General features: G+C 60.7%; 2 protein-coding genes across 2 annotated transcripts; both read right to left on the bottom strand.

The window, feature by feature from the left end:
- Positions 1 to 535: 535 nt before the first annotated feature.
- On the bottom strand, positions 536 to 14,064 carry LOC126650214 (potassium voltage-gated channel subfamily C member 1-like). The gene is made up of 3 exons (XM_050334768.1): positions 13,468 to 14,064; positions 2,769 to 3,762; positions 536 to 944 (listed from the first exon to the last, which is right to left on the bottom strand). The coding sequence occupies exons 1-3, from the start codon at positions 13,978 to 13,980 to the stop codon at positions 670 to 672; spliced, it is 1,782 nt and encodes a 593-aa protein (XP_050190725.1). The 5' UTR covers positions 13,981 to 14,064; the 3' UTR covers positions 536 to 669.
- Positions 14,065 to 17,233: 3,169 nt separating this feature from the next.
- Positions 17,234 to 26,352, bottom strand: LOC126650215 (cathepsin D-like; the record flags this gene model as incomplete). The annotated part of the gene is made up of 4 exons (XM_050334769.1): positions 17,234 to 17,395; positions 19,006 to 19,123; positions 21,519 to 21,665; positions 26,230 to 26,352. Coding segments are annotated over 4 exons (550 nt in total), but the record flags the coding sequence as incomplete, so codon positions are not given.
- Positions 26,353 to 27,081: the final 729 nt, after the last annotated feature.

The following is a 27,081-nucleotide window of genomic DNA, read 5'->3' as shown; positions in this document are numbered from 1 at the left end:
GGTAGATTTTGGGATTTTTTGGGGTAGATTTTGGAATTTTTTAGGGTTGGGGTGTGTTTGTCCCCCCAGGGGCAGGAGTGGGTTGATTTTAGGGTTGATTTTGGGGTTGATTTTAAGGCTGATTTTGTGATATTTTAGGGTTGGGGTGTGTTTGTTCCCCCCAGGGACAGGAGGGGGTTGATTCTGGGGTTGATTTTGGGATTTTTTGGGGTAGATTTTGGGATTTTTTTGGGTAGATTTGGGGATTTTTTGGGGTAGATTTGGGGATTTTTTAGGGTCTGGGTGTGTTTGTCCCCCCGGGGTCAGGAATGGGTTGATTTTGGGGTAGATTTTGGGATTTTTTAGGGTTGGGGTGTGTTTGTCCCCCCAGGGCCAGGAATGGGTTGATTTTGGGGTAGATTTTGGTTTTTTTTGGGGTAGATTTTGGGATTTTTTAGGGTTGGGGTGTGTTTATTCCTGCCAGAGGTAGGAATGAGTTGATTTTGGGGTAGATTTTGGGATTTTTTAGGGTTGGGGTGTGTTTGTCCCCCCCTGGGGCAGGAATGGGTTGATTTTGGGGTAGATTTGGGGATTTTTTAGGGTCTGGGTGTGTTTGTCCCCCCAGGGGCAGGAGGGGGTTGATTTTGGGGTAGATTTTGAGGATTTTTTTAGGGATTTGGGGGGAATTCCTCACCCACCTTTGCGCAGGGGTCCCTCTGGGGGGGGGGCGTAGTCGGGGCCGAGCAGGAAACAGGCCCTGTCGCGACCGCAGCGCTCGCGACCCCCTCCCCCTCCTCCTGCCCCTCCTCCTCCTCCTCCTCCTCCTCCGGGGGGGCCGTTTTGGGGTCCCCCCAGCACCAGCACGGCCCCCCCGGGCCGCTCGTCGGGGGACAGGGGTTGGTCGATGGGGGGACAATCCTCCTGGGCCAGCGCCGCCCTGCCCGCCTCGCCGTTGGGTCGCGATTCTGGGGGGAAAAACGCCCAAAATTGGGGTTTGGACACAAAATTTGGAGGTAAAACCCCCCAAAATTTGGAGGTAAAACCCCCCAAAATTGGACACGCCCCTGCGCGGGGAGGAGCCTCAAAATTTGGAGGTAAAACCCCCCAAAATTTTAGGTAAAATCCCCCAAAATTTGGAGGTAAAACCTCCCAAAATTGGAGGTAAAACCCCCCACAATTTGGAGGTAAAACCCCCCAAACTTGGAGGTAACCCCCCCCCAAAATTTGGAGGTAAAACCCCCCACTCCGCCTCGCCGTTCGGCCGCGATTCTGGGGGGAAAACGCCCAAAATTGGGGTTTGGACACGCCCCCCGCGCGGGGAGGAGCCTCAAAATTAGAGGTAAAACCCCCCAAAATTTTAGGTAAAATCCCCCAAAATTAGAGGTAAAACCCCCCCAAAATTTGGAGGTAAAACCCCCCAAAATTGGACACGCCCCCACGCGGGGAGGAGACCCAAAATTTGGAGGTAAAACCCCCCAAAATTTGGAGGTAAAATCCCCCCACTCCGCCTCGCCGTTCGGCCGCGATTCTGGGGGGAAAACGCCCAAAATTGGGGTTTGGACACGCCCCCCACGCGGGGAGGAGACCCAAAATTAGAGGTAAAAACCCCCAAAATTGGACACGCCCCCACTTGGGGAGGAGCCACAAAATTTGGAGGTAAAACCCCCCAAAATTAGAGGTAAACCCCCCCAAAATTACAGGTAAAACTCCCCAAAATTGGAGGTAAAACTCCCCAAAATTGGAGGTAAAACCCCCCACTCCGCCTCGCCGTTGGGTCGAGATCCTGGAGGGAAAAACGGGGGGAAACCCCCCAAAATTGGACACGCCCCCTCTCGGGAGAGGAGCCCCAAAATTGGAGGTAAAACCACCCAAAATTTGGAGGTAAAACCCCCCAAAATCCCCACAAACCCCCCAGACCCCCCAATTTCGGGTGTGTACCCCCCCCTCCTCTCACCGGCCCTGTTGATCTCCACCACCTCCTCCTGGGCCAGGAGGAGCAAAATCCCAAACTGCCCCCAAACCGCCCCCAAAACCCCCAAACTGCTCCCAAACCCCCAAACTGCCCCCAAACCCCCAAACTGCCCCCAAACCCTTCCAAAACCCAAGAAAACCCCCAATCTCCCCAAACCCCCAAACTGCCCCTCCAATCTCCCCCAGACCCCCAATCTGTACCCCCTGTCCTCTCACCGGCCCTGTTGATCTCCACATAGAATCATAGAATCATAGAATAGATTGGGTTGGAAAAGACCTCCAAGATCATCGAGTCCAACCCCTGATCCAACTCTAATTACTATATCATGGCACTAAGGGCCATGTCCAATCTCTTTAAAATCCTCCAGGGATGGTGAATCCACCACCTCTCTGGGCAGGCCGTTCCAATGCCTGATCACCCTCTCTGTAAAGAATTTCTTCCTAACATCTAACCTAAACTTCCCCTGGCAGAGCTTGAGCCCATGTCCCCTTGTCCTGTTGTTGGTTGCCTGGGAGAAGAGACCAACCCCCACCTGGCTATAACTTCCCTTCAGGTAGTTGAAGAGAGTGATGAGGTCACCTCTAAGCCTTCTCTTCTCTAGACTAAACAATCCCAGCTCCCTCAGCCTCTCCTCATAGGACTTGTGCTCAAGTCCCTTCACCAGCCTGGTTGCTCTTCTCTGGACCCGCTCCACCACCTCCTCCTGGTGCAAAACCCACTAAATTACCCCCCAAACCGCAACAAACTCTCCCCAAACCACCCAAAACTGCCCCCAGTCTCCCCAAACCCCCAATCTGTGTCCCCCTCTCCCTCTCACCGGCCCTGTTGATCTCCACCACCTCCTCCTGTGCCAGGGGGCAGGCCGGGGGTGCCCTGCGCGCCCCTCGGGGGCTGCCGGTGCCGCTGCCGCCGCCTCCTCCGTTGGGTCCCATCCCCATCCCCGTGCCCATCCCCGCTCCGGGCGAGCCGTAGCCGGGCGACCCGGGCTGTGGGGGCCTGGGGATGTGCTTGTTCTTCTTCTTGGGCAGCTTCTGCTTGGCCATGGCCAGCGAGTAGTACATGCCGAAGTTGTTGACGATGACGGGCACGGGCATGGCGATGGTGAGCACGCCGGCCAGGGCGCACAGGGCGCCCACCAGCATGCCCGACCACGTCATGGGGTACATGTCCCCGTAGCCCAGCGTGGTCATGGTCACCACGGCCCACCAGAAGCCGATGGGGATGTTCTTGAAGTAGGTGTGGCGGCTGCCGGTGACGTCGTCGGGGTCGGCGCCGATGCGCTCGGCGTAGTAGATCATGGTGGCGAAGATGAGCACGCCCAGGGCCAGGAAGATGACGAGCAGCAGGAACTCGTTGGTGCTGGCGCGCAGCGTGTGGCCCAGCACGCGCAGCCCCACGAAGTGCCGCGTCAGCTTGAAGATGCGCAGGATGCGCACGAAGCGCACCACCCGCAGGAAGCCCAGCACGTCCTTGGCCGCCTTGGAGGAGAGGCCCCGGAGCCCCACCTCGAGGTAGAAGGGCAGGATGGCCACGAAGTCGATGATGTTGAGGCTGCTCTTGACGAAGTCGCGCTTGTCCGGGCAGAAGCTGACGCGCATGAGGAACTCGAAGGTGAACCACACCACGCACGTGCCCTCCACGTAGGTGAGGAAGGGCTCGGTCTCCACCTCCACGGCCACCTGCGTGCCCGTGCCGTTGCCCGTGGCCACCGTCTCGGTCTTGTTGATGACGCGGTTGAAGGCCTCGTGCGTCTCCAGGCAGAAGGTGGTGATGGAGATGAGGATGAAGAAGAGGGAGGCGAAGGCCACGTACTGGGAGGGGAAGGAAAGGAAAGGGGAGGAGAGAGAGACGGGGAGGTGTTAAGGGAGGGGGAGACCCCCAGTGTGATCAGGGGGAGACCCCAAAATACTCAGGGGGAGACCCCGAATGTGATCAGGGGGAGACCCCGAATGTGATCAGGGGGAGACCCCCAGTGTGATCGGGGGAGACCCCCAATGTGATCAGGGGGAGACCCCAAAATACTCAGGGGAGACCCTAAAATACTCAGGGGGAGACCCCAAATGTGCTCGGGGGGAGACCCCAAATGTACTCAGGGGAGACCCTAAAATACTCAGAATTGAGAGCCCAAAATACTCAGGGAGAGACCCCAAAATACTCAGGGGGAGACCCCTAATGTGATCAGGGGGAGACCCCAAATGCGATTGGAGGGAGACCCCAAATGCACTCAGAATTGAGAGCCCAAAATACTCAGGGAGAGACCCCAAAATACTCAGGGGAGACCCCAAATGTGATCAGGGGGAGACCCCAAATGCACTCAGAATTGAGAGCCCAAAATACTCAGGGGGAGACCCTAAATGTGATCGGGGGGAGACCCCCAATGTGATCAGAATTGAGAGCCCAATATACTCAGGGGGAGACCCCAAATGTGAGTGGGGGGAGATACCAAAATACTCAGGGGAGACCCTAAAATACTCAGGGGGAGACCCCAAATGTGCTTGGGGTGAGACCCCAAAATACTCAGGGGAGACCCCAAAATACTCAGGGGGAGACCCCAAATGTGCTCAGGGGGAGACCCCAAAATACTCAGGGGAGACCCCAAAATACTCAGGGGGAGACCCCAAATGTGCTCAGGGGGAGACCCCAAAATACTCAGGGAGAGACCCCAAAATACTCAGGGGAGACCCCAAAATACTCAGGGGGAGACCCCAAATGTGCTTGGGGTGAGACCCAAAAATACTCAGGGGGAGACCCCAAATGTGAGTGGGGGGAGATACCAAAATACTCAGGGGAGACCCCAAAATACTCAGGGGAGACCCCCAATGTGATCAGGGGGAGACCCCAAATGCACTCAGGGGAGGCCCCAAATACACTCAGGGTGAGACCTTAAATATGATCGGGTGGAGACCCCAAATACACTCAGGGGAGACCCCAAATGTGACTGAGGGGAGACCCCAAAATACTCAGGGGGAGGCCCCAAATATGATCAGAGTGAGACCCCAAATACACTCAGGGGGAGACCCCAAATGCACTCAGAATTGAGAGCCCAAAATACTCAGGGGGAGAACCCAAATGTGACTGGGGGGGAGACCCCAAATATGATCAGGGGGAGACACCAAATACACTCGGGGGAGACCCCAAACACGATCAGAGTGAAATCCCAAAATACTCAGGGGGTGAGACCCCAAAATATTTAGGAGGAGACCCCAAATATGATTGGGGGAGACCCCAAATACACTCAGGAGGAGACCTCAAATATGTTTGTGGGGAGACCCCAAAATACTCAGGGGAGGCCCCAAATATGATCAAGGTGAGACCCCAAATGTGCTCGGGAGAGACCCCAAATCCACCAAAACCCCCCAAATCCACCAACCCCCCAAACCCCTCCAAACCCCCCAAAAATCCACCAAAACCCCCAAATCCACCAAACCCCTCAAATCCTCTCCAAACCCCCCAAAATCCACCAAACCCCCTCAAACCCCTCCAACTCCCCCAAAATTCACCAAAACCCCCAAATCCACCAAACTCCCTCAAACCCCTCCAAACCCCCCCAAACGCCTCAAATCCACCAAACCCCCTCAAACCTCACACTAAAACTCCTAAAATCCCCCAAATTCCTGGGGACATAAAAGCCAGGGGGTTTTGGGGACATGGGGGACATGGTGGGGACACCTGGGGGGTTGGGACACAGGAGGGGCTTTGGGGACACCTGGGGGTTGGGGACACAGGAGGGCTTTGGGGACACCTGGGGGGTTGGGGACACAGGAGGGGCTTTGGGGACACCTGGGGGTTGGGGACACAGGAGGGGTTTTGGGGACACCTGGGGGTTGGAGCACACAGGAGGGTTTTGGGGACACCGGGGGTCACACATCGGGTTTGGGGGATTTGGGGACATGGGGGGGCAGTTGGGGACAATGGGGGTTAGACATGAGGGGGGACAGGGGGACAGCTGAGGGGTCACACATCGGGTTTTGGGGGATTGGGGACATGGGGGACAGGGGGACACCTGGGGGCTTGGGGACACAGGGGAGGGTTTGGGGACAGCGGGGGGTTGGGGGACATGAGGGGGACACAGGGGACACTCTGGGGGTCACACATCGGGTTTTGGGGGATTTGGGGACATGGGGGCAGTTGGGGACAAATGGGGATGTTGGGGACAAGGGGGGACACAGAGGACACCTGGGGGTCACACAGGGTTTGGGGGATTGGGGACATGGGGGGGGCAGTTTGGGGACATGGGGGGTTTGGGGACATGAGGGGGCACAGGGGACACCTGGGGGTCACACAGGGGTTTGGTGGGGGAGGGGTGGGGACATGGGGGACATGGAGGGGCACAGGGAGACACCTGGGGGGCTGGGGACACAGGAAGGGTTTTGGGGACACCGGGAGTCACACATCGGGTTTTGGGGGATTGGGGACATGGGGGGCAGTTGGGGGACATGGGGGGTTGGGGACAAGGGGGACACCTGGGGGGTCACACAGGGGTTTGGGGGATTGGGGACATGGGGGGCAGTTTGGGACATGGGGGTTGGGGACATGAGGGGGCACAGGGGGACAGCTGGGGGTCACACATCGGGTTTGGGGGTTTGGGGACATGAGGGGGACAGGGGGGACATGAGGGGGTTGGTGACACAGGGGAGGGTTTGGGGACAGCGGGGGGTTGGGGACATGAGGGGGGACACAGGGGACACCTGGGGGTCAACACAGTTTTGGGGATTTGGGGACATGGGGGGGCAGTTGGGGACATGGGGGGACACAGAGGGACACCTGGGGGTCACACATCGGGTTTGGGGGTTTGGGGACATGGGGGATGGGGGGGACAATGGGGGCTTGGGGACAATGGGGGACACAGGGGGACACCTGGGGGTTGGGGACACAGAGGCAGGGTTTGGGGACAGGAGGGCAGTTTGGGGACAATGGGGGGACACAGAGAACATGGGGGTCACACAGGCCAGGGGGCAGTTGGGGGACACAGGGGGGGCAGGGGTTTGGGGACATGAGGGGGACATGGGGGACACCTGGGGAGTCACACAGGGCAGTTGGGGGACAGCGGGGGGCAGGGGTTTGGGGACATGAGGGGGGACATGGGGACACCTGGGGAGTCACACAGGGCAGTTGGGACACGGGGGGTTTGGGGACATGGGGGACACCTGGGAGGGGTCACACAGGGTTAGGAAGGCTTTGGGGACACGGGGGGCTTGGGGACATGGGGGACACCTGGGGGTCATTCAGGGGTTGGGAAGGCTTTGGGGACACAGGGGGACATGGGGGGACACGTTTGGGGGGTCACATAGGCCAGGGGGACATCAGGGACATGGGAGGGTTTGGGGACACGGGGGGGACACTAGGGGGGTCACAGAGCCCGGGGGGCAGTTGGGGATGTTGGGGGCAGTAGGGGACAAGGGAGTGGTTTGGGGACATGGGGGACACAGAGGGGACACTTGGGGGTCACACAGACCCAGGGGACAGTTGGGGACACGATGGGGAGGCAGTTGGGGACAATGGGGGGGATTTTGGGGACACGGGGGGGACAAGGAGGGGACACCTGGGGGTCACAGACCCCGAGGGGGGATTTTGGGGACACGGGGGGGAGTTGGGGACACAGGGGGTTTGGGGACACTGGGGACACACAGAGCATGATCTGGGGTCACAGACCCAGGGGACAGTTGGGGACAGGGGGATTTTGGGGACACAGGGGGGATTTTGGGGACACGGGGGGAGGGGGGCCACACTCAGGGGCTGGCTCCCAGGAGGGGAGTTTGGGGACACGGGGGGGGACGGAGGGGACACAAGATATCGAGGCCATGCCGTGGGGATATTTGGGGACACGCGTGGGGGTGGGGGGGGACACCCAGGGGGACACAGGTGGGTGGGGACGGGGGCTGGATCTAGGCCGGGTGTGGGGGGAGTTGGGGACACGCGTGGGGGTGGGGGGACACCCAGGGGACACGTGTGGGGCTGGATCTAGGCCGGGTGGGAGAGTTTGGGGACACGCGTGGGGGTGGGGGGACACCCAGGGGACACGAGGTGGGGTGGATCTAGGCCGGGTGGGGGGGGGAGTTGGGGACACGCGTGGGGTGGTGGGGGGACACCCAGGGGGACACGGGGGGAATGGATCTAGGCCGGGGGTGTTTGGGGACACGGTGGGGGTGGGGGGACACACACGAGGGACTTGGGGAGGAGGGGAGGGGAGGGGATGTAGGCCAGGCTCGGGTTGGTGGGTTTGGGGACACGAGTGGGGGGCGATTTAGGCCACGCGGGGGAGGGGGACCCTTGGGGAGGGGGAGGGGAGGGGATGTAGGACAGGCCGAGGTGTGTGGGGGGAGGGGCACTGCAGTGCGGTCCCGCCTGCCCCCCTCCTCCCCTTCCCTCCCCTTCCTCCTCCTCCCCCTCCCACGGGCCCCGCTGCGGCACGATCGGGGCCAGCGGCTGCGGGGGGGGGAGGACATTTCGGGGGACACACCGAGGACATCGCTGGGGGTGGGGACAACGGATGGACCCCCGTGTCACCCCATGAACCCCCCACACCCACCCGTGTCACCCCCATCAACCCCACCCGTGTCACCCCTCCCACCCTCCCCCTTCCCCCAAAAATGTCCCCTCAGGGTCCCCTGCAGTGTCCCCAGTGCCCCCCCAAAAATAGTCCTGCGGTGTCTCAGACCCCTCCCCACCCCCTCAGAGAGCCCCCAAATCACCTCAGAGCCCCCTAAATCACCTCAGACTGGCCCTCCCAAAATCACCTTAGAGCCCTCCTGGACACCCCAGAATCATCTCAGAGCCCCCTGGACCCCCCAAAATCACCTCAGAGCCCTCCTGGACTCCCCAAAATCACCTCAGAACCCCCTGAGCCCCAAATCACCTCAGAGCCCCCAAAATCACCTCAGAGCCCCCTGGACCTCCCAAAATCACCTCAGAGCTCACCTCAGAGCCCCCAAAATCACCTCAGAGCCCCCAAAATCACCTCAGAGCCCCCATGGACCCCCCAAATCACCTCAGAGCCCCTGACCCCCAAATCCCTCAGAGCCCCCAAAATCACCTCAGAGCCCCCTGGACCACCCAAAATCACCTCAAAGCCCTCCTGGACCTCCCTGAACCCCCCAAATCACCTCAGAGCCCTCCTGGACCTCTCCCCAAACACCCCCTTAAACCCCCCAGAATCACCTCAGAGCCCCCCAAAATCACCTCAGAGCTCCCAAAATCACCTCAGAGCCCCCTGGACCTCCCAAAATCACCTCAGAGCCCCCTGGACCCCCAAATCACCTCAGAGCCCCCTGGACTCCCCAAAATCACCTCAGAGCCCCTGACCCCAAAATCACCTCAGAGCCCCCTGGACCCCCAAAATCACCTCAGAGCCCCTGGACCCTCAAAATCACCTCAGAGCCCTCCTGGACCTCCCAAAATCACCTCAGAGCTCTCCTGGACTACCCAAAATCACCTCAGAGCCCCCTAAAATCACCTCAGAGCCCCCTGGACCTCCCAAATCACCTCAGAGCCCCCCTGGACCTCCCAAAATCACCTCAGAGCCCCCAAAATCACCTCAGAGCCCCCCTGGACACCCCAAAATCACTTCAGAGCCCCCTGGACACCCCAAAATCACCTCAGAGCCCTCCTGGACTACCCCAAAATCACTTCAGAGCCCCTCTGGACACCCCAAATCACCTCAGAGCCCCTCCTGGACCTCCTTGAACCCCCAAAATCACTCTCAGAGCCCTCCTGGACCCCCTCACAGCCCCCTGGACCCCCAAAATCACCTCAAAGCCCCCTGGACCTCCTTGAACCCCTCAAAATCATCTCAGAGCCCCCCAGGACCCCTCAGAGGCTCCACTCAGGTCAGAGATCCCCCAACACCCCAGAGACCCCCAAAACCTCCTCGAGGGACCCTAAAGTCCCTCAGAGACCCCAAACCCCTCAGAGACCCCAAATCCTTTCAGAGACCCCCAAAACCCCCTCAGAGACCCCCTAAATCCCTTCAGACACCTCTGAAAACCCCTTTGGAGCCCCTCAGACCCCCTAAAACCCCCTCACAGACCTTTTAACCCTCTCACAGATCCCCTAAAGCCCCTCAAAACCACCCTAAACCCCCTCAAAAATGCCCTAAAATCCTTAAAAACACCTTAAATCCCCTCAAAAAGGCCCCAAACCGCCTCAAAAACGCCCTGAAATCCTCACAGACCCCCCTCAGACATGTCCCAACTCACCTCAAACCTCCCAAGACCCCTCAGAGCCCCCCAAGACCCCCTCAGAGAACCCCTACCTCAGAACCCCAAATCCCTCAGAGCCCCCCAAAACCCCCTCAGAGATTCCCCTCCCCAAAAAAACCTCCAAAACACTCCAAGAACACCCCAAAGTCCCCTCAGGGACGTCCCAAAACTCCCTCAGACGTCCCCAACTCCCCTCCAGAACACCCCAAAAACCCTCAAAGCCACTCAGACACCCCAAAAACCTCTCAAAGCCCCTCAGAGACCCCTCAAAGCCCCTCAGAGACCCCTCAAAGCCCCTCAGAGACACCCCAAAACCCCCTCAGACCCCCTCAGAGACCCCTCAAAGCCCACAAAGACCCCTCAAAGCCCCTTAGAGACCACTCAAAGCCCCTTAGAGACCACTCAAAGCCCCTCAAACATCCCCTGGCCTCCTTGCAGACCCCTCTAAGCCCCCCTAAACCCCCTCTTATCCCTCTAAACCCCCTCAGAGATGCCCTAAATCCTCTCCCAGTCCCCCTGAAGCCCCTCATATCCCCCCCAAACACCTCTGATCCTCCTCAGAGCCCCCCTGAACCCTTCAGACACCCTTAAACCCCCTCACAGCCCCTCAGGACCCCCTCAGAGCCCCCCCAAACCCCTCTAGAGTTCCCTAAACCCCTGACATCGACCCCTAAACTCCCTCAAAGAGGCCTTAAACCCCTCACAGGCCTCTAAAGCCCTCACATGAGCTCTAAACCCCCTCAGAGCCCCCTAAACCTCCTCAGAGCCCCCCTAAACCCCCTCAGAGCCCTCAAAATCCCCTCAGAGCCCCCTAAACCCCTGACATCCCCTAAACCCCAACATCCCCTTTAAATCCCCTCAAAGAGGCCTTAAACCCCTCAGAGCCCCCAACCCCCTCAGAGCCCCTCTAACAACCCCAAGCCCCTCAGAGCCCCCTAAAACCTCCAACAACCCCCTAAACCTCCTCAGAGCCCCCTAAATCCCCTCATATCCCCTAACCCCTCAGAGCCCCCTTAAACCCCTCAAGCCCCTTTAAACCCCCTACCCCTAAACCCCCTCATATCCCCTAAACCCCCTCAGAGCCCCCTAAACCCTCAGAGCCCCTAAACCCCCTCAGAGCCCCCCCTAAACCCCCTCAGAGCCCCCTAAACCCCCTCAGAGCCCCCTAAACCCCCTCAGAGCCCCCTAAACCCCCTGACAGAGCCCCCTAAACCCCTCAGAGCCCCTAAACCCCCTCAGAGACCCCTAAACCCCCTAAAATCCCTAAACCCCTCAAAGATCCTCAAACCTCTAGAGCCCCTAAACCCCCTCAGAGCCCCTAAACCCCTCAGAGCCCCTAAACCTCTCAGAGCCCCCTAAATCCCCTCAGAGCCCCTAAATCCCCTCAGAGCCCCCTAAACCCCCTCAGAGCCCCCCTCAGACCCCAGACTCCCAACATCCCCTTAAATCCCCTCAAGAGCCCCTTAAACCCCCTCAGAGCCCCCTAAATCCCCTCAGAGCCCCCCTAACAACCCCTAAGCCCCCTCAGAGCCCCCTAAAACCTCCAACAACCCCCTAAACCCCCTCAGAGCCCCTAAATACCCCTCATATCCTCCTAAATCCCCTCAGAGCCCCTAAACCCCCTCAGAGCCCCCTAAACCCTCTGACAACCCCTAAACCCCCAACATCCTCTTTAAATCCCCTCAGAGGCCTTAAACCCCCTCAGAGCCCCCTAAACCCCCTCATATCCCCCTAAACCCCTCATATCCCCCTAAACCCCTCATATCCCCCTAAAGCCCCTCAGAGCCCCCCTAAAGCCCCTCAGAGCCTCCCCTAAAAGCCCCTCAGAGCCCCCTAAAACCCCTCAGAGCCCCTAAATCCCTCATACAAACTCTAAACCCCCTCAGAGCTCCCAAAACCCCCTCAGAGCCCCCTAAACCCCCTCAGAGCCCCCTAACAACCCCCAAGCCCCCTCAGAGCCCCCTAAAACCTCCAACAACCCCCAAACCCCTCAGAGCCCCTAAATACCCTCATGTCCCCTAAACCCCTCAGAGCCCCCTAAAACCCTCAGAGCCCCCTAAACCCCCTCACACTCCCCCTCAAACCCCTCACACTCCCCTAAACCCCCTCAGAGCCCCTAAACCCCTCAGAGCCCCCTGAGGCCCTCAGAGATGCCCTAAACCCGCTGACATCCCTTAAACCCCCGACATCTCCTCTAAACCCCTTTAAACCCCCTCTCACACCCCCCCCTTAAACCCCCTCAGAGTTGCCCTAAACTGCCTGACATCCACTCTAAACCCCCTCTCCACCCCCCCTTAAACTCCCCCTCAGAGATGCCCTAAACCCCTGACATCCCCTCTAAACCCCCTCTAAACCCCCTCAGATCCCCCCTTAAACCCCCTCAGAGATGCCCTAAACCCCTCAGAGATGCTCTAAACCCCTGACATCCCCTTAAATCCCCTCACACCCCCTTAAACCCCCTCAGAGATGCCCTAAACCCCCTGACATCCCCTTTAAATCACTCTCACACCCTTAAACCCCTCAGAGATGCCCTAAACCCCTTGACATCCCCTCACACCCCCTTATACCCCCTCAGAGATGCCCCAAATCCCCTGACATCCCCTCTAAACCCCCTCACACCCCCTTAAACCCCCTGATATCCCCTCTAAACCCCCTTAAAGCCCCCTCACACCCCTTAAACCCCCTGGCATCCCCTTAAACCCCCTGGCATCCTCTCTAAAACCCCTGGCATCGTCTCTAAACCCCCTGGCATCCCCTCTAAACTCCCTCACACCCCCTTAAACCCCCTCAGAGATGCCCTAAAGCCCCTCAGAGATGCCCTCTGAACCCCTCTCAGAGATGCCCTGAACCCTCTGACATCCCCTCCAAACCCCTCAGAGATGCCCTAAACCCCCTGACATCCCCCTTAAACCCCCTCAGAGATGCCCTGAACCCCCTCAGAGATGCCCTGAACCCCCTGACATCCCCTCTAAACCCTCTCCACCCCCTTAAACCCCTGACATCCCCTCTAAACCCCTCCCACCCCCTTAAACCCCTGGCATCCTCTCTAAACCCCTGGCATCCCCTCTAAACCCCTCAGGATGCCCTAAACCCCTCAGGATGCCCTAAACCCCTTGACATCCCTCTTAAACCCCTCTATACCCCCTTAAACCCCTCATACCCCTTAAACCCCTCAGAGATGCCCTAAACCCCTGACATCCCCTCTAAACTCCCTGACACCCCCTGAACCCCTCTCAGATGCCCTAAACCCTCCCACCCCCTTCAAAACCCTCCCACCCCCTCCCCCCTCTTTCCTCCCCTTTCCCCCCATCCCCTCACCCTGGCCATCCTGGACGAGTAGGGATCCTCGAAGAGCGCCCAGAGCCGCGGCCTCCACCTCCTCCACCAGCCGGCGGGCCTGCCCTCCTCCAGGCACAGGCGCTTGGGCTCGGCGGGCTCGGGCGGGCCGGGCCCCTCGGGGCTCTCGAAGCTGTCCAGGGCCTCCTCGGCGTCGCGGTGCTGCCGGTAGTTCATCCAGCAGCACGCCTCCACGTCGGTCTCGTCGATGCCCCAGAAGGCGAGCTCCTCCTCGAAGAGCGGCCCGCACACGTCGGCGGGGCAGTGCAGCTTGCCGGTGCGGTAGTAGTTGAGCACGTAGGCGAACACGGCCGGGTGGCGGTCGAAGAAGAACTCGCCGGCGCCGGCGTCGTAGTCGAAGCGGGCGGCGGCGCCGGGCTCGGCCAGGCCGGCCAGGCGGGTGCCCGGCAGGGTCTGCAGGGTGCTGCGGTACGTCTCATGGCGGACCCCGCCGACGTTGATCACCACCTTGTCGCGCTCGGCCTGCCAGCCCATGGTCGCGACGGGAGGAGGAGGGGGGAGGCTGTCGCGATAGGCGGAGGAGGAGGAGGAGGAGGAGGAGGGGGAGAGGGGAGGGAGAGGGGACGGAGGTGCCGCATCCCGGCGCGGCGGGGCGGGAGTGAGGGACGGGAGGGAGGGGGGACACGCCCACCGGGAGGGGAGGACACGCCCATCGGGAGGGGAGAACACGCCCACCGGGAGGGGAGAACACGCCCACCGTGAGGGAAAAGCCCGCCTTGAGGGGAGGCCACGCCCACTGTGAGGGGAAGGCCACGCCTACCGGGAGGGAAAGCCCGCCTTGAGGAGAAACCACGCCCACCGTGAGGGGAGGACACGCCCACTGTGAGGGGAGGACACGCCCACCGTGAGGGAAAAGCCCGCCTTGAGGGGAGGCCACGCCCATATTGGCACAGGACACGCCCACCGTGAGGGGGAAAAGCCCGCCTTGAGGAGAAACCACGCCCACCGTGAGGGGAGGACACGCCCACCGGGAGGGGAGGACACACCCACTATGAGGGAAAAGCCCGCCTTGAGGGGAGGACACGCCCACCATGAGGGGAGGATACGCCCACCGTGAGGGGAAGGCCACGCCCACCGTGAGGGGGAAAAGCCCGCCTTGAGAGGAGGCCACGCCCACATTGACATAGGACACGCCCACCGTGAGGGGATACCACGCCCACATTGACACAGGACACGCCTACACTGAGGGGGAAAAGCCCGCCTTGTGGGGAGGCCACGCCCACACTGGAGAGAACACACCCACTGTGGGAGGCCACGCCCCTGTATGGAGGCCACGCCCACCACAACACGGAGCCCCCACCCACATGGAGAGGCCCCGCCCATCCACGTGTGGAAGCCCCGCCCACTCCCCAGCGAGGCTACTGGGAGCACTGGGAGGACAATTCGAAGGGGTCTGGGGGCTACTGGGATGTTCTGGGATGTACTGGGGTGTACCGAGCTGTACTGGGCTATACTGGGATGTCCTGGGGTATACTGGGATATACTGGGATGTACTGAGATGTACTGGGATACACTGGGCTATACTGGAATGTATTGGGATATGGAGCCCCTGCTGGTCTAGTGGTAAAGACGCCGCGCTATCACCGCGGAGACCCGGGTTCGATTCCCGGTCAGGGCCACTCCCGGGCAGGTGGAGCTCGTTAGCCCTTAAAGGCAACCCACCTACGTCCTAAGGACCTCGCTGCCACCGTCCAAGCTCGCTTGGCCCCGGCAGATGAACCTTAGGATTAAAGGGTGGGCTCAGTTCCGCGCACACTGTGTCTCACCTAAAAAATCCAATGCGCAGGCTGGAAGGTGGAAAGACCTTCCCCGGATCTTCGCTCGCGAAGACTGGCCATTATTATTATTTTATTATTATTGGGATATACTGGAATGTACTGAGATGTACTGGGATATACTGGGACATACTGGGCTATACTGGGATGTACTGGGGTATAGTGTGCTATACTGGGCTATAACTGGGCCATACTGGGATATACTGGGCTGTACTGGGATATACTGGGCCATACTGGGCTATAACTGGGCCATACTGGGATATACTGGGCTGTACCGGAGGTGGGGTGTCTTAGTCGTTCACCCCCCCAAGGAGCAGCCAGGACCAGGAGTCCCCAAAACCAGCAGCTTTATTGGGAGGAGGATGTCCTTGGAGGGGGAGGGGGTCACTGGGTGGTCCCAGGTGGTCCCTGGTGGTCCGGGGGGGTCCCAGATGATCCCAGGTGGTCCCAGGTCGTCCCTGGTGGTCCTGAGAAGTTCCAGGTGGTCCCAGGTGACCCCGGGGGTCCTTGGTGGTCCCTGGTGGTCCCAGGGGTCCTTGGTGGCCCCTGGTGGTCCCTGGTGGTCCTGAGAAGTTCCAGGTGGTCCCTGGTGATCCCTGGTGGTCCCAGGTGGCCCTGGAGGTCCTTGGTGGTCCCTGGTGATCCCTGGTGGTCCTGGGAGGTTCCAGGTCATCCCAGACGGTCCCAGGTGATCCCTGGTGTCCCAGGGGTTCTCTGGTGGTCCCAGGTGATCCCAGGTGGCCCCAGGGGTCCTTGGTGGTCCCAGATGGTCCCAGGTGCTCCCTGGTGGTCCAGGGAGGTCCCAGGTGGTCCCAGATGGTCCCTGGTGGTCCCAGGCAGTCCCAGAAGTCCCTGATGGTCCCAGATAACCCCGGGGGTCCCAAGTGGCCCCAGCTGATCCTAGGTGGCCCCTGGTTATCCCAGAAGGTCCCAGCTGATCCCAGGTGGTCCCTGGTGGTCCCCAGTGGTCCCAGAAGTCCCTGATGGTCCTAACCACCCAGCTGATCCCCAGGTGGTCCCTGGTGGCCCCAGCTGATTCCAGGTGGTTCCAGCTGATCCCAGATGGCCCTGGTGACCCCTGGTGGCCCCGGTGCCCCGTGATGGCTCTAGTGTGTCCCAGAAGTCCCAGCTGATCCCAGCTGATCCCCTGGGTCGGTCCCAGCTGATCTGCAGGTGGTCCCTGGTGGCCCCAGGTGTCCCAGCGCTGGGATCCCAGGGGTGGCCTCAGCTGATCCCAGGTGGTCCTGCAGGCAGTCCCAGAAGTCTCTGATGGCTCCTTAGGCTGGTCCCAGCTGATCCCAGGAGTCCCAGATGGTCCCAGGTGCTCCCTGGTGGTCCAGGGAGGTCCCAGGTGGTCCCTGGTAGTCCCAGATGGTCCCTGGTGGTCCCAGGCAGTCCCAGAAGTCCCTGATGGTCCCAGATAACCCCGGGGGTCCCAAGTGGCCCCAGCTGATCCTAGGTGGCCCCTGGTTATCCCAGAAGGTCCCAGCTGATCCCAGGTGGTCCCTGGTGGTCCCCAGTGGTCCCAGAAGTCCCTGATGGTCCCAACTAATCCCAGCTGATCCCAGGTGGTCCCTGGTGGCCCCAGCTGATTCCAGGTGGTTCCAGCTGATCCCAGATGGCCCTGGTGATCCCTGGTGGCCCCGGGGTGTCCCAGATGGCCCCAGGGTGTCCCAGAAGTCCCAGCTGATCCCAGCTGATCCCTGGTGGTCCCAGCTGATCCCAGGTGGTCCCTGGTGGCCCCAGGTGTCCCAGCTGATCCCAGGTGGCCCCAGCTGATCCCAGGTGGCCCAGCTGATCCCAGCTGATCCCAGGAGTCCCAGATGGTCCCAGCTGATCCCAGGTGGTTTCTGGTGGCCCCAGGTGTCCCAGCTGATCCCAGCTGATCCCTGGTGGTCCCAGCTGATCCCTGGTGGTCCCTGCTGTCCCCAGGTGTCCCCGGGGGGAGGGGGTCACTTGCTGGGTGCCAGCCCCACGCAGTTGTGGTCGCGGTCGAAGACGGCGTAGTGGCGGGCCAGGAACAGATCCCCCAGGATCCAGAGCGGCCCCGCCGGGGCCGGCACGTCCAGCCCCATGAACCCGAGGATGCACATGGGGGATCCATACTGGGACACCTGGGGATGAGGGGACACGTTGGGGACATCATTGGGGACATTGGGGACATTGGGGACATCATTGGGGACATTGGGGATGTTGGGGATGTTGGGGTCCAGCCCCATGAACCCGAGGATGCACATGGGGGAACCGTACTGGGACACCTGGGGACAGTGGGGACACATTGGGGACATCATTGGGGACATTGGGGACATTGGGGACATTGGGGGGATTGGGGACGTTGGGGATGTTGGGGACGTTGGGGACATTGGGGATGTTGGGGGATTGGGGACAGTGGGGACATTGGGTGTTAGGTCCAGCCCCATGAACCCGATGATGCACATGGGGGATCCGTACTGGGACACCTGGGGACAGTGGGGACACATTGGGGACACTGGGGATGTTGGGGACATTGGGGATGTTGGGGACATTGGGGGGATTGGGGGATTGGGGACATTGAGGGGATTGGGGGATTGGGGACACTGGGGATGTTGGGGACATTGGGGGATTGGGGACATTGGGGACACTGAGGGATTGGGGACATTGGGGACACTGAGGGATTGGGGACTGACATTGGGGGATTGGGGACATTGGGGGATTGGGGATGTTGGGGGATTGGGGATGTTGGGGGATTGGGGACAGTGGGGACATTGGGGGTGTTGGGGTCCAGCCCCATGAACCCGAGGATGCACATGGGGGAACCGTACTGGGACACCTGGGGACAGTGGGGACACATTGGGGACATCATTGGGGATTGGGGACATTGGGGATGTTGGGGACATTGGGGATTGGGGATTGGGGACATTGGGGGATGTTGGGGACGCTGGGGACATTGGGGATTGGGGACTGTGACACTGGGGACATTGAGGATTGGGACACTGGGGGATTGGGGACATTGGGGACATTGGGGACTGAGACATTGGGGACATTGGGGACATTGAGGGACATTGGGGGACATTGGGGGATTGGGGACATTAGGGACATTGGGGATTGGGGACATTGGAGGGACATTGGGGACTGGGGACATTGGGGATTGGGGACATTGAGGGACTTGGGAGATTGGGGACATTGGGGACATTGGGGACATTGGGGACACTGGGGATTGGGGACATTGGGGACATTGGGGACATTGGGGACATTGGGGGTGTTAGGTCCAGCCCCATGAACCCGAGGATGCACATGGGGAACCGTACTGGGACATCTGGGGACAGTGGGGACATCATTGGGGACACTGGGGGGATTGGGGACACATTGGGGATATCATTGGGGACATTGGGGATGTTGGGGGGATTGGGGATGTTGGGGGGATAGGGGACATTGGGGACATTGGGGACATTGGGGACACATTGGGGACACAGGGAACACACTGGGGGACATGGGGGACATGGGGGACACTGTGGGGACATTGGGGACATTGGGGACACACATTGTGGACATTGGGGACATTGGGGACACACATTGGGGACATTGGGGACACATTGGGGACATTGGGGGGTTGGGGACACATTGGGGACACACTGAGGGGACAGGGGACATTGGGGGTTGGGACACACTGGGGACATTGGGGACACTGGGGGACATTGGGGGACACTGTGGGGACATTGTGGACATTGGGGCCAGGGGGTGGCACCTGCATGGTGTAGTGCTGGGGTCCCAGGGTGAAGTCCTGTCCCCCGAGCCCGAAGGTGACGTTGGGCAGGGAGGGGACCTTGTCACAGTCCACCGTGTACTGGGGGGAGGGGACACGGGGGGAGACCCCCCCAAAAACGGGAATCAGGGGGCTGGGGGGCACCCAGAGACCCCAAACACCCCCCAAAAACTGGAATCAGGGGCCTGGGGGGCACCCAGAGACCCCCAAACACCCCCCAAAACTGGAATCAGGGGTCTGGGGCACTCAGAGACCCCAAACCCCCACCCTAAAAGGGGCACCCAGAGACCCCAAACAACCCCAAAACTGGAATCAGGGGCCTGGGGGCACCCAGAGACCCCAAACACCCCCACCCTAAAGGGGAGGGACCCCAGTAACCCCCACCCTAAAGGGGCACCCAGAGACCCCCCAAAACCCCCCACCCTAAAGGGGCACCCAGAGACCCCCAGTGCCCCCACCCAAAAGGGGCAACCAGAGACCCCCAATGCCCCCCTCAAAACGGGAATCAGGGCCTGGGGCACCCAGAGACTCCAATGCCCCCCACCCTAAAGGGCACCCAGAGACCCCAATACCCCACCCTAAAGGGCACCCAGAGACCCCCCAATAGCCCCCCAAACGGGAATCAGAGGCATGGGGGCACCCAGAGACCCCAAAGCCCCCACCTAAGGGGCACCCAGAGACCCCCAAACACCCCCCCAAAATGGGAATCAGGGCATGGGAGGCACTAGAGACCCTCCAAAACCCCCACCCTAAGGGAGCACTCCAGAGACTCCCAATGCCCCCAAAACGGGACTCAGGGGTCTGGGGCACCAGAGACCCCAAAACCCCCACCCTAAAGGGGCACCCAGAGACCCCAATAGCCCCCACCTAAGGGAGACCTAGAGACCCCAATAACCCCACCCAAAATGGGAATCAGGGGTCTGGGGGGTACCCAGAGACCCCAAACACCCCCCACCCTAAAGGGGCACCCAGAGACCCCAAACACCCCCACCTAAAGGCACCCAGAGACCCCAAATACCCCCACCCAAAGGGGAGGGACCCCCAGTACCCCACCCAAAGGGGGACTCAGGGACCCCAATGCCCCCAAAACTGGAATCAGGGGCCTGGGGCACTCCAGAGACCCCAACAACCCCACCCAGGGGTCTGGGAGGCACCAGGGACCCCTCAACGCCCCCACCCAAATGGGCATCCAGCCCAAATAACCCCACCCAAAGGAGTTCAGGGACCCTCAATGCCCCCCACCCAGAAGGGGCAACCAGAGACCCCCAATGTCCCCTCCAAAATAGGGATCAGGGCCCTGGGGGGCATCCAGAGACTCAGCACCCCCACCCAAAGGGTACCCAGAGACCCCCAATGCCCCCCAAACGGGATTCAGGGGTCTGGGGCACCCAGAACCCTAAACACCCCACCCTAAAGGGGCACCCAGAGACCCCCAGTGCCTCCCACCCTAAAGGGGCACCCAGAGACCCCCTATGACCCCATCCTAAAGGGGTACCCAGAGACCCCCAATGCCCCCCCCAAAACGGGGACTCAGGGGTCTGGGGGCACCCAGAGACCCCCAATGCCCCCCAAAACGGGATTCAGGGGTCTGGGGGGCACCCAGAGACCCCCCAAACACCCCCCACCCTAAAGGGGCACCCAAAGACCCCCAATGCCCCCCACCCTAAAGGGGCACCCAGAGACCCCCAATAACCCCCACCCAAAGGAGTTCAGGGACCCCCCAGTAACCCCCACCCAAAAGGGGCACCCAGAGACCCCAACCCCCACCCAAAGGAGTTCAGGGACCCCCAATGCCCCCCACCCAAAAGGGCACCCAGAGACCCAATGCCCCCAAACTGGAATCAGGGCCTGGGGCACCAGAGACCCCAAAACCCCCACCCTAAAGGGCACCCAGAGACCCTCCAATAACCCCCACCCAAAGGAGTTCAGGGACTCCCAGTGCCCCCCACCCAAAGGGAGGGACCCCCCAATGCCTCCCACCCTAAAGGAGACTCAGGGACCCCCAATAACCCCCACCCAGGGTGCTGGGAGGACCCCAGGAGCCCCCCCTAGTCCATACCTGCCCCCAGGGCAACGGGAGACCCCCACCCAAAGAGCATCCACACTGGGTGGGGGGTTCAGGATGGACCCCCAGGATTTAGGGGAGACCCCCAGGATTTCGAGGGATTCCCCAGGATTTCAGGGGAGACCCCAGGATTTCGGGGTCCCCAGGATTTGGGGGTGTCCCCCAGGATTTGGGGGTCCGTACCTGCCCCCCCAGGACACGAGAGACCCCCACCCAAAGAGCACCCACACTGGGGGGGGATGATTAAGGGAGACCCCAGGATTTGGGGGTGTCCCCAGGAGTTTGGGGGTCCAGTACCTGCCTCCAGGATCACTGAGAGACCCCCACCCAAGAGCACCCACACTGGGGGGATGATTTGGGAGACCCCAGGAGTTTGGGGGCCCCGAGGATTTGGGGTCCCCAGGATTCGGGGTCGTGCCTGCCCCAGGGCAGGGTCCCCAGGGCTTTCTGCATGGCGGCCACCTCGGTGCTGGGGCCGGTGATGAGGGACGTGCCCGTGTCCACGATGGCCTCGCAGCCCCCCCGGCACACGGGGGGGTCCCGGCACCCCACGGAGCCCGCGGAGCCCACCGACAGCCTGGGGGCAGGGGGGGCGTTACAGGGGCAGGGGGCAGCTGGGGGGTTTGGAGGGCAGTTGGAGCTTCGTTAGAGGGTCAGGGAGCAGTTGGGGGGCAGTTGAGGGAGTTTGAGGGCAGTGGGGGTTGAGGGCAGCTGGAGGGGTTTGGGGGTCGTTAGAGGGAGTTGGGGGGGCAGTGGGGGGTGGTTAGAGGGGCAGGGGGGACAGTTGGGGGTTTGGGAGAGCGCAGGGGTCGTTAGAGGGCCGGGGGCAGTTGTGAGGGTCGTTAGAGGGTCAGGGGACAGTTGTGGGGGCAGTTGGGGAGTTTGAGGCAGTTAGAGGATTGGAGGGGCAGTTAGAGGGGGGTTTGGGGGGCAGTTAGAGGGAGTCGTTAGAGGGGTCAGGAGAGCAGTTGAGAGGTCGTTAGAGGGTCAGGGGCAGTTGGGGGTCGTTAGAGGTCGGGGGGCAGTTGAGGGTCGTTAGAGGGTCAGGGGGCAGTTGGGGGTCGTTAGAGGGTCAGGGGGTAGTTGGGGGTTTGGAGCAGTTGGGGGTCGTTAGAGGTCAGGGGGCAGTTGGGAGGTTGGGGGTAGATAGGGGTCGTTAGAGGGGTCAGGGGCAGTTGGGGGTCGTTAAAGGGTTAGGGGGATATTTGAGGGAGCAGTTGGGGGTCGTTAGAGGGGTCAGGGGCAGTTGAGGGGTTTGGGGGGCAGTTGAGGGGTCGTTAAAGGGGTCAGGGGATATTTGGGGGCAGTTGGGGTCGTTAGAGGGTCAGGGGATATTTGAGGGCAGATTGGGGGTGGTTAGAGGGGTCAGGGGAGCAGTGGGGAGTTTGGGAGGGCAGTTAGGGGAGTTTGGGAGGGCAGTTGGGGAGTCATTAAAGGGTCGAGGGGGCAGTTGGGGTCATTAAAGGGTCAGGGGTCAGTTGGGGGGTTTGGGGGCAGTTGGGGGTCATTAAAGGGGTCAGGGGTCAGTTGGGGGTTTGGGGGCAGTTGGGGAGTGGTTAGAGGGTCAGGGGGATATTTGGAGGTTTGGGGTGCAGTTGGGGGTCACTAATGGGGTCAGGGGGCAATTGGGGGTGGTTAGAGGTCAGGGGATATTTGGGGGTTTGGGGAGCAGTTGAGGGTCGTTAGAGGTCAGGGCAGTTGGGGGGTTGAGGGGCAGTTGGGGGTCGTTAGAGGGGTCAGGGGCAGTTGGGGGGTTTGGGGGGGCAGTTGGGGGTCATTAGAGGGCAGGGGGATATTTGGGGGGGTTTGGGGGCAGTTGGGGTCGTTAGAGGGGTCAGGGGGCAGTTGGGGGTTTGGGGGGCAGTTGGGGGTCGTTAGAGGGGTCAGGGGCAGTTGGGGGTCATTAAAGGGGTCAGGGGGCAGTTGAGGGGTCTCAGGGGGCAGCTAAAGGGGTCAGGGGATTTGGGGGATCAGGGCACATTTGGGGGTCCTAGGGGTTGTGGGGGTCTCAGAGGGATCAGGGGAGATTTGAGGGGTCCCGGGTGGGTTTAGGGGGTCCCGGGGGTTCAGGGGTCTCAGAGGGATCAGTGGGAATTTGGGGGTCCAGGGGGTTTGGGGGTCTCAGGCAGGTTCAGGGTCTCAGAGGGATCAGGGCACATTTGGGGGGGTCCGGGGGTTGGGGGTCTCAGAGGATCAGGGCACATTTGGGGGTCCTGGGGTTGGGGGTCCCAGGCAGGTTTGGGGTCTCAGAGGGGTCAGTGGGAATTTGGGGGTCCCAGGCAGGTTCAGGAGTCTCAAAGAGATCAGGGCACATTTGGGGGTCCTGGGCAGGTTTGGGGTCTCAGAGGGATCAGTGGGAATTTGGGGGTCCCAGGCAGGTTTGGGGGTCCCGGCGAGGCTTGGGGGTCTCAGAGGGATGAGTGGGAATTTGGGGGTCCCAGGGGTCGGGGTCTCAGAGGATCAGTGGGAATTAGGGGGATCTCGGGGGTTGGGGTCTCAGAGAGATATGGGAAGATTTGGGGGTTCCGGGATGGTTTGGGGTCTCAGAGGGATCAGTGGGAATTTGGGGGTTCCCAGGCAGGTTTGGGGGTCTCAGAGGATCAGGGGACATTTGGGGGTCCAGGTGGGTTTGGGGGTCCTGGGCAGGTTTGGGGGTCTCAGAGGGATCAGGGCACATTTGGGGTGGTCCTGGGGGATTTGGGGTCTCGGGCAGGTTTGGGGTCTCAGAGGATCAGGGCACATTTGGGGGTCCCGGGGTTGGGGGTCTCAGAGGGATCAGGGCACATTTGGGGGTCCCAGGCAGGTTTGGGGGTCTCAGAGGATGAGTGGGAATTTGGGGGTCCCAGGTGGGTTCGGGGGTCCCGGGCAGGTTTGGGGCTCTCAGAGGGATCAGGGCACATTTGGGGGTCCTAGGGGTTGGGGGTCTCAGAGGGATCAGGGCACATTTGGGGGGTCCTGGGCAGGTTTGGGGTCCGGGGGGGTTGGGGTCTCAGAGGGATCAGGGCCCATTTGGGGGGTCCCGGGGGATTTGGGGGTCTCGGGCAGGTTTGGGGGTCTCAGAGGAACAGGGGACATTTGGGGGTCCCAGGCAGGTTTGGGGTCCCAGGCAGGTTTGGGGGTCTCAGAGGGATCAGTGGGAATTTGGGGGTCCGGGGGTTGGGGGTCTCAGGCAGGTTTGGGGGTCTGAAAGGGATCAGGGCACATTTGGGGGTCCCGGGGGTGTGGGGGTCTCAGAGGGATCAGGGCACATTTGGGGGTCCTGGGGTTCAGGGGTCCCAGGGGGTTTGGGGGTCTCAGAGGGATCAGGGCACATTTGGGGGTCCCAGGCACATTTGGGGGTCCTGGGGTTCAGGGTCCTAGGGGTGTGGGGGTCTCAGAGGGATCAGGGCACATTTGGGGGTCCTGGGGGTGTGGGGTCTCAGAGGGATCAGGGCACATTTGGGGGTCCCAGGTGGGTTTGGGGGTTCAGGGGGTTTGGGGGTCTCAGAGGGATCAGGGGAGATTTGGGGGTCCAGGCACATTTGGGGGTCCCGGGGGTTTGGGGTCTCAGAGGGATCAGGGGAGATTTGGGGGTCCCAGGCACATTTGGGGGCCCGGTGGGTTTGGGGTTCCGGGGGTTTGGGGGTCTCAGAGGGATCAGGGGAGATTTGGGGGTCCCAGGCACATTTGGGGGTCCCAGGCAGGTTTGGGGGTCTCAGAGGGTCAGGAGCACATTTGGGGGTCCTGTGGGCTCGGGGTTCCGGGCAGGTTTGGGGTCTCAGAGGGATCAGTGGGAATTTGAGGGGGTCCTGGGAGTTGAGGGTCTTAGAGGATCAGTGGGAATTTGGGGGGTCCTGGGCAGGTCTGGGGGTCTCAGAGGGATCAGGGCACATTTGGGGGGTCCTGGGAGGTTTGGGGGGTCTCAGAGGGATCAGTGGGAATTTGGGGGTCCTGGGGGTTCGGGAGTCCCGGGCAGTTTTGGGGGTCTCAGAAGGATCAGGGGACATTTGGGGGTCCCAGGGTGGTTCAGAGGTCTCAGAGGATCAGGGAGATTTGGGGGTCCTGGGGGTTTGGGGTCTCAGAGATCAGGGCACATTTGGAGGGGTCCCGGGTGGGTTTGGGGTCCTGGGGTTCAGGGTCTCAGAGGGATCAGGGGAGATTTAGGGGGTCCCAGGTGGGTTTGGGGGTCCTGGGAAGGTTTGAGGGTCTCAGAAGGATCAGTGGGAATTTGGGGGGTCCTGGGGAGTTGGGGGTCCCAGGCAGGTTTGGGGGTCTCAGAGGGATCAGGGCACATTTGGGGGTCCTGGGGGTTCTGGGGTCCCAGGCAGGTTTGGGGGTCTCAGAGGGATCAGGCACATTTGGGGGTCCCAGGGGTTGGGGTCTCAGAGGGATCAGGGCACATTTGGGGGTCCTGGGGTCTGGGGTCCTGGGGTGTGGGGTCTCAGAGGGATCAGGGCACATTTGGGGGTCCTGGGGTTTGGGGTCCTGGGGAGGTTTGGGGTCTCAGAGGGATCAGTGGGAATTTGGGGTCCTGGGGTTTGGGGTCTCAGAGGGATCAGTGGGAATTAGGGGGTCCCGGGGGTTTGAGGGTCTCAGAGAGATCAGGGCACTATTTGGGGGTCCTGGGGTTTGGGTCCTGGGCAGGTTTGGGGTCTCAGAGAGATCAGAGCACATTTGGGGGTCCTGGGGGTTCGGGGTCTCAGAGGGATCAGGGGAGATTTGGGGGGTCCTGGGGCTGGGGGTCCTGGGGAGGTTTGGGGTCTCAGAGGGACCAGGGCACATTTGGGGGTCCTAGGGGTTGGGGCTCTCAGAAGGATCAGGGCACATTTGGGGGGTCCTGGAGAGGGTTTGGGGTCTCAGAAGGATCAGGGCCCATTTGGGGGGTCCTGGGGTTCAGGGTCTCAGAGGGACAAGTGGAATTTGGGGGGTCCTGGGGGTGTGGGGGTCTCAGAGAGATCAGGGCACATTTGGGGGTCCTGGGGGTTGGGGGTCTTGGGCAGGTTTGGGGCTCTCAGAAGGATCAGGGCACATTTGGGGGGTCCCGGGCGGGTCTGGGGGTCTCAGAGGGATCAGTGGGAATTAGGGGGGGTCCCGGGCAGGTTTGGGGGTCTCAGAGGGATCAGGGCACATTTGGGGGGGTCCCGGGGGGTCGGGGGTCTCACCTGTCCATGTGGATCTGCCAGTAGCCCCGTCGGGTGACGGGGATGCAGCGCAGGGGGCCCTGGAACTGCCCCTCGTCGATGCCCCCCAGGAGCAGCTCCCCCCCATCGCCCTCAGAGGCCCCGCTGAGCCCCCCGGGCACAAAAAAAAAGAGTTGGGGGGACTTTTTAGGGGCTTTTTAGGGGTTGTTTGGGGGGTTATTTAAGGGCCATTTCAGGGACACTTGGGGGGTCATTTGAGGGACGTTTTGGGGTCATTTAATACCCATTTTGGGGTCATTTAAGGGCAATTTTGGGGTCATTTAAGGGCAATTTTGGGGTCATTTGAGGACCATTTTGGGGTCATTTAAGGGCCATTTTGGGGTCATTTAAGGGCCATTTTGGGGGTCATTTGAGGGTCATTTTCGGGGTTATTTAAGAACCATTTAAGGACCATTTGGGGGATCATTTAAGGGCCATTTTGGGGTCATTTAAGGACCATTTGGGGGTCATTTAAGGACCATTTTGGGGGTCATTTAAGAACCATATAAAGACCATTTTAGGAGTCATTTAAGGACCATTTTGGGGGTCATTTAAGAACCATTTAAGGACCATTTTGGGGGTCATTTAATGGCCATTTTGGGGGTCATTTAAGGCCCATTTTAGGGGTCATTTGAAGGGCCATTTTGGGATCATTTAAGGCCCATTTTAGGGTCATTTATGGCCCTTTTTAGGGTCATTTAAGGCCCATTTTGGGGTCATTTAAGGACCATTTGAGGGGTCATTTGAGGACCATTTTGGGGTCATTTAAGGACCATTTTAGAACCATTAAGGACCATTTAAGAACCATTTTGGGGTCATTTAAGGACCATTTTA

Source organism: Myiozetetes cayanensis, unplaced genomic scaffold (genome assembly GCF_022539395.1).
Source record: "Myiozetetes cayanensis isolate MyiCay16 unplaced genomic scaffold, myiCay2020 scf589, whole genome shotgun sequence".
Taxonomy (NCBI): domain Eukaryota; kingdom Metazoa; phylum Chordata; class Aves; order Passeriformes; family Tyrannidae; genus Myiozetetes; species Myiozetetes cayanensis.
Note: the sequence above shows the minus strand (reverse complement) of the source record. Positions and strands in the feature narration are given on the sequence as shown.

Excerpts from the sequence above, each read along its gene's own strand:
- LOC126650214 (XM_050334768.1), bottom strand. The coding sequence starts at position 13,980 with ATGGGCTGGCAGGCCGAGCGCGACAAGGTGGTGATCAACGTCGGCGGG. Across the intron at positions 3,763-13,467 it reads ACTCGTCCAGGATGGCCAGG|TACGTGGCCTTCGCCTCCCT; the intron begins GTGAGGGGATGG and ends TTCCCCTCCCAG. Across the intron at positions 945-2,768 it reads GGTGGAGATCAACAGGGCCG|AATCGCGACCCAACGGCGAG; the intron begins GTGAGAGGGAGA and ends TTTTCCCCCCAG.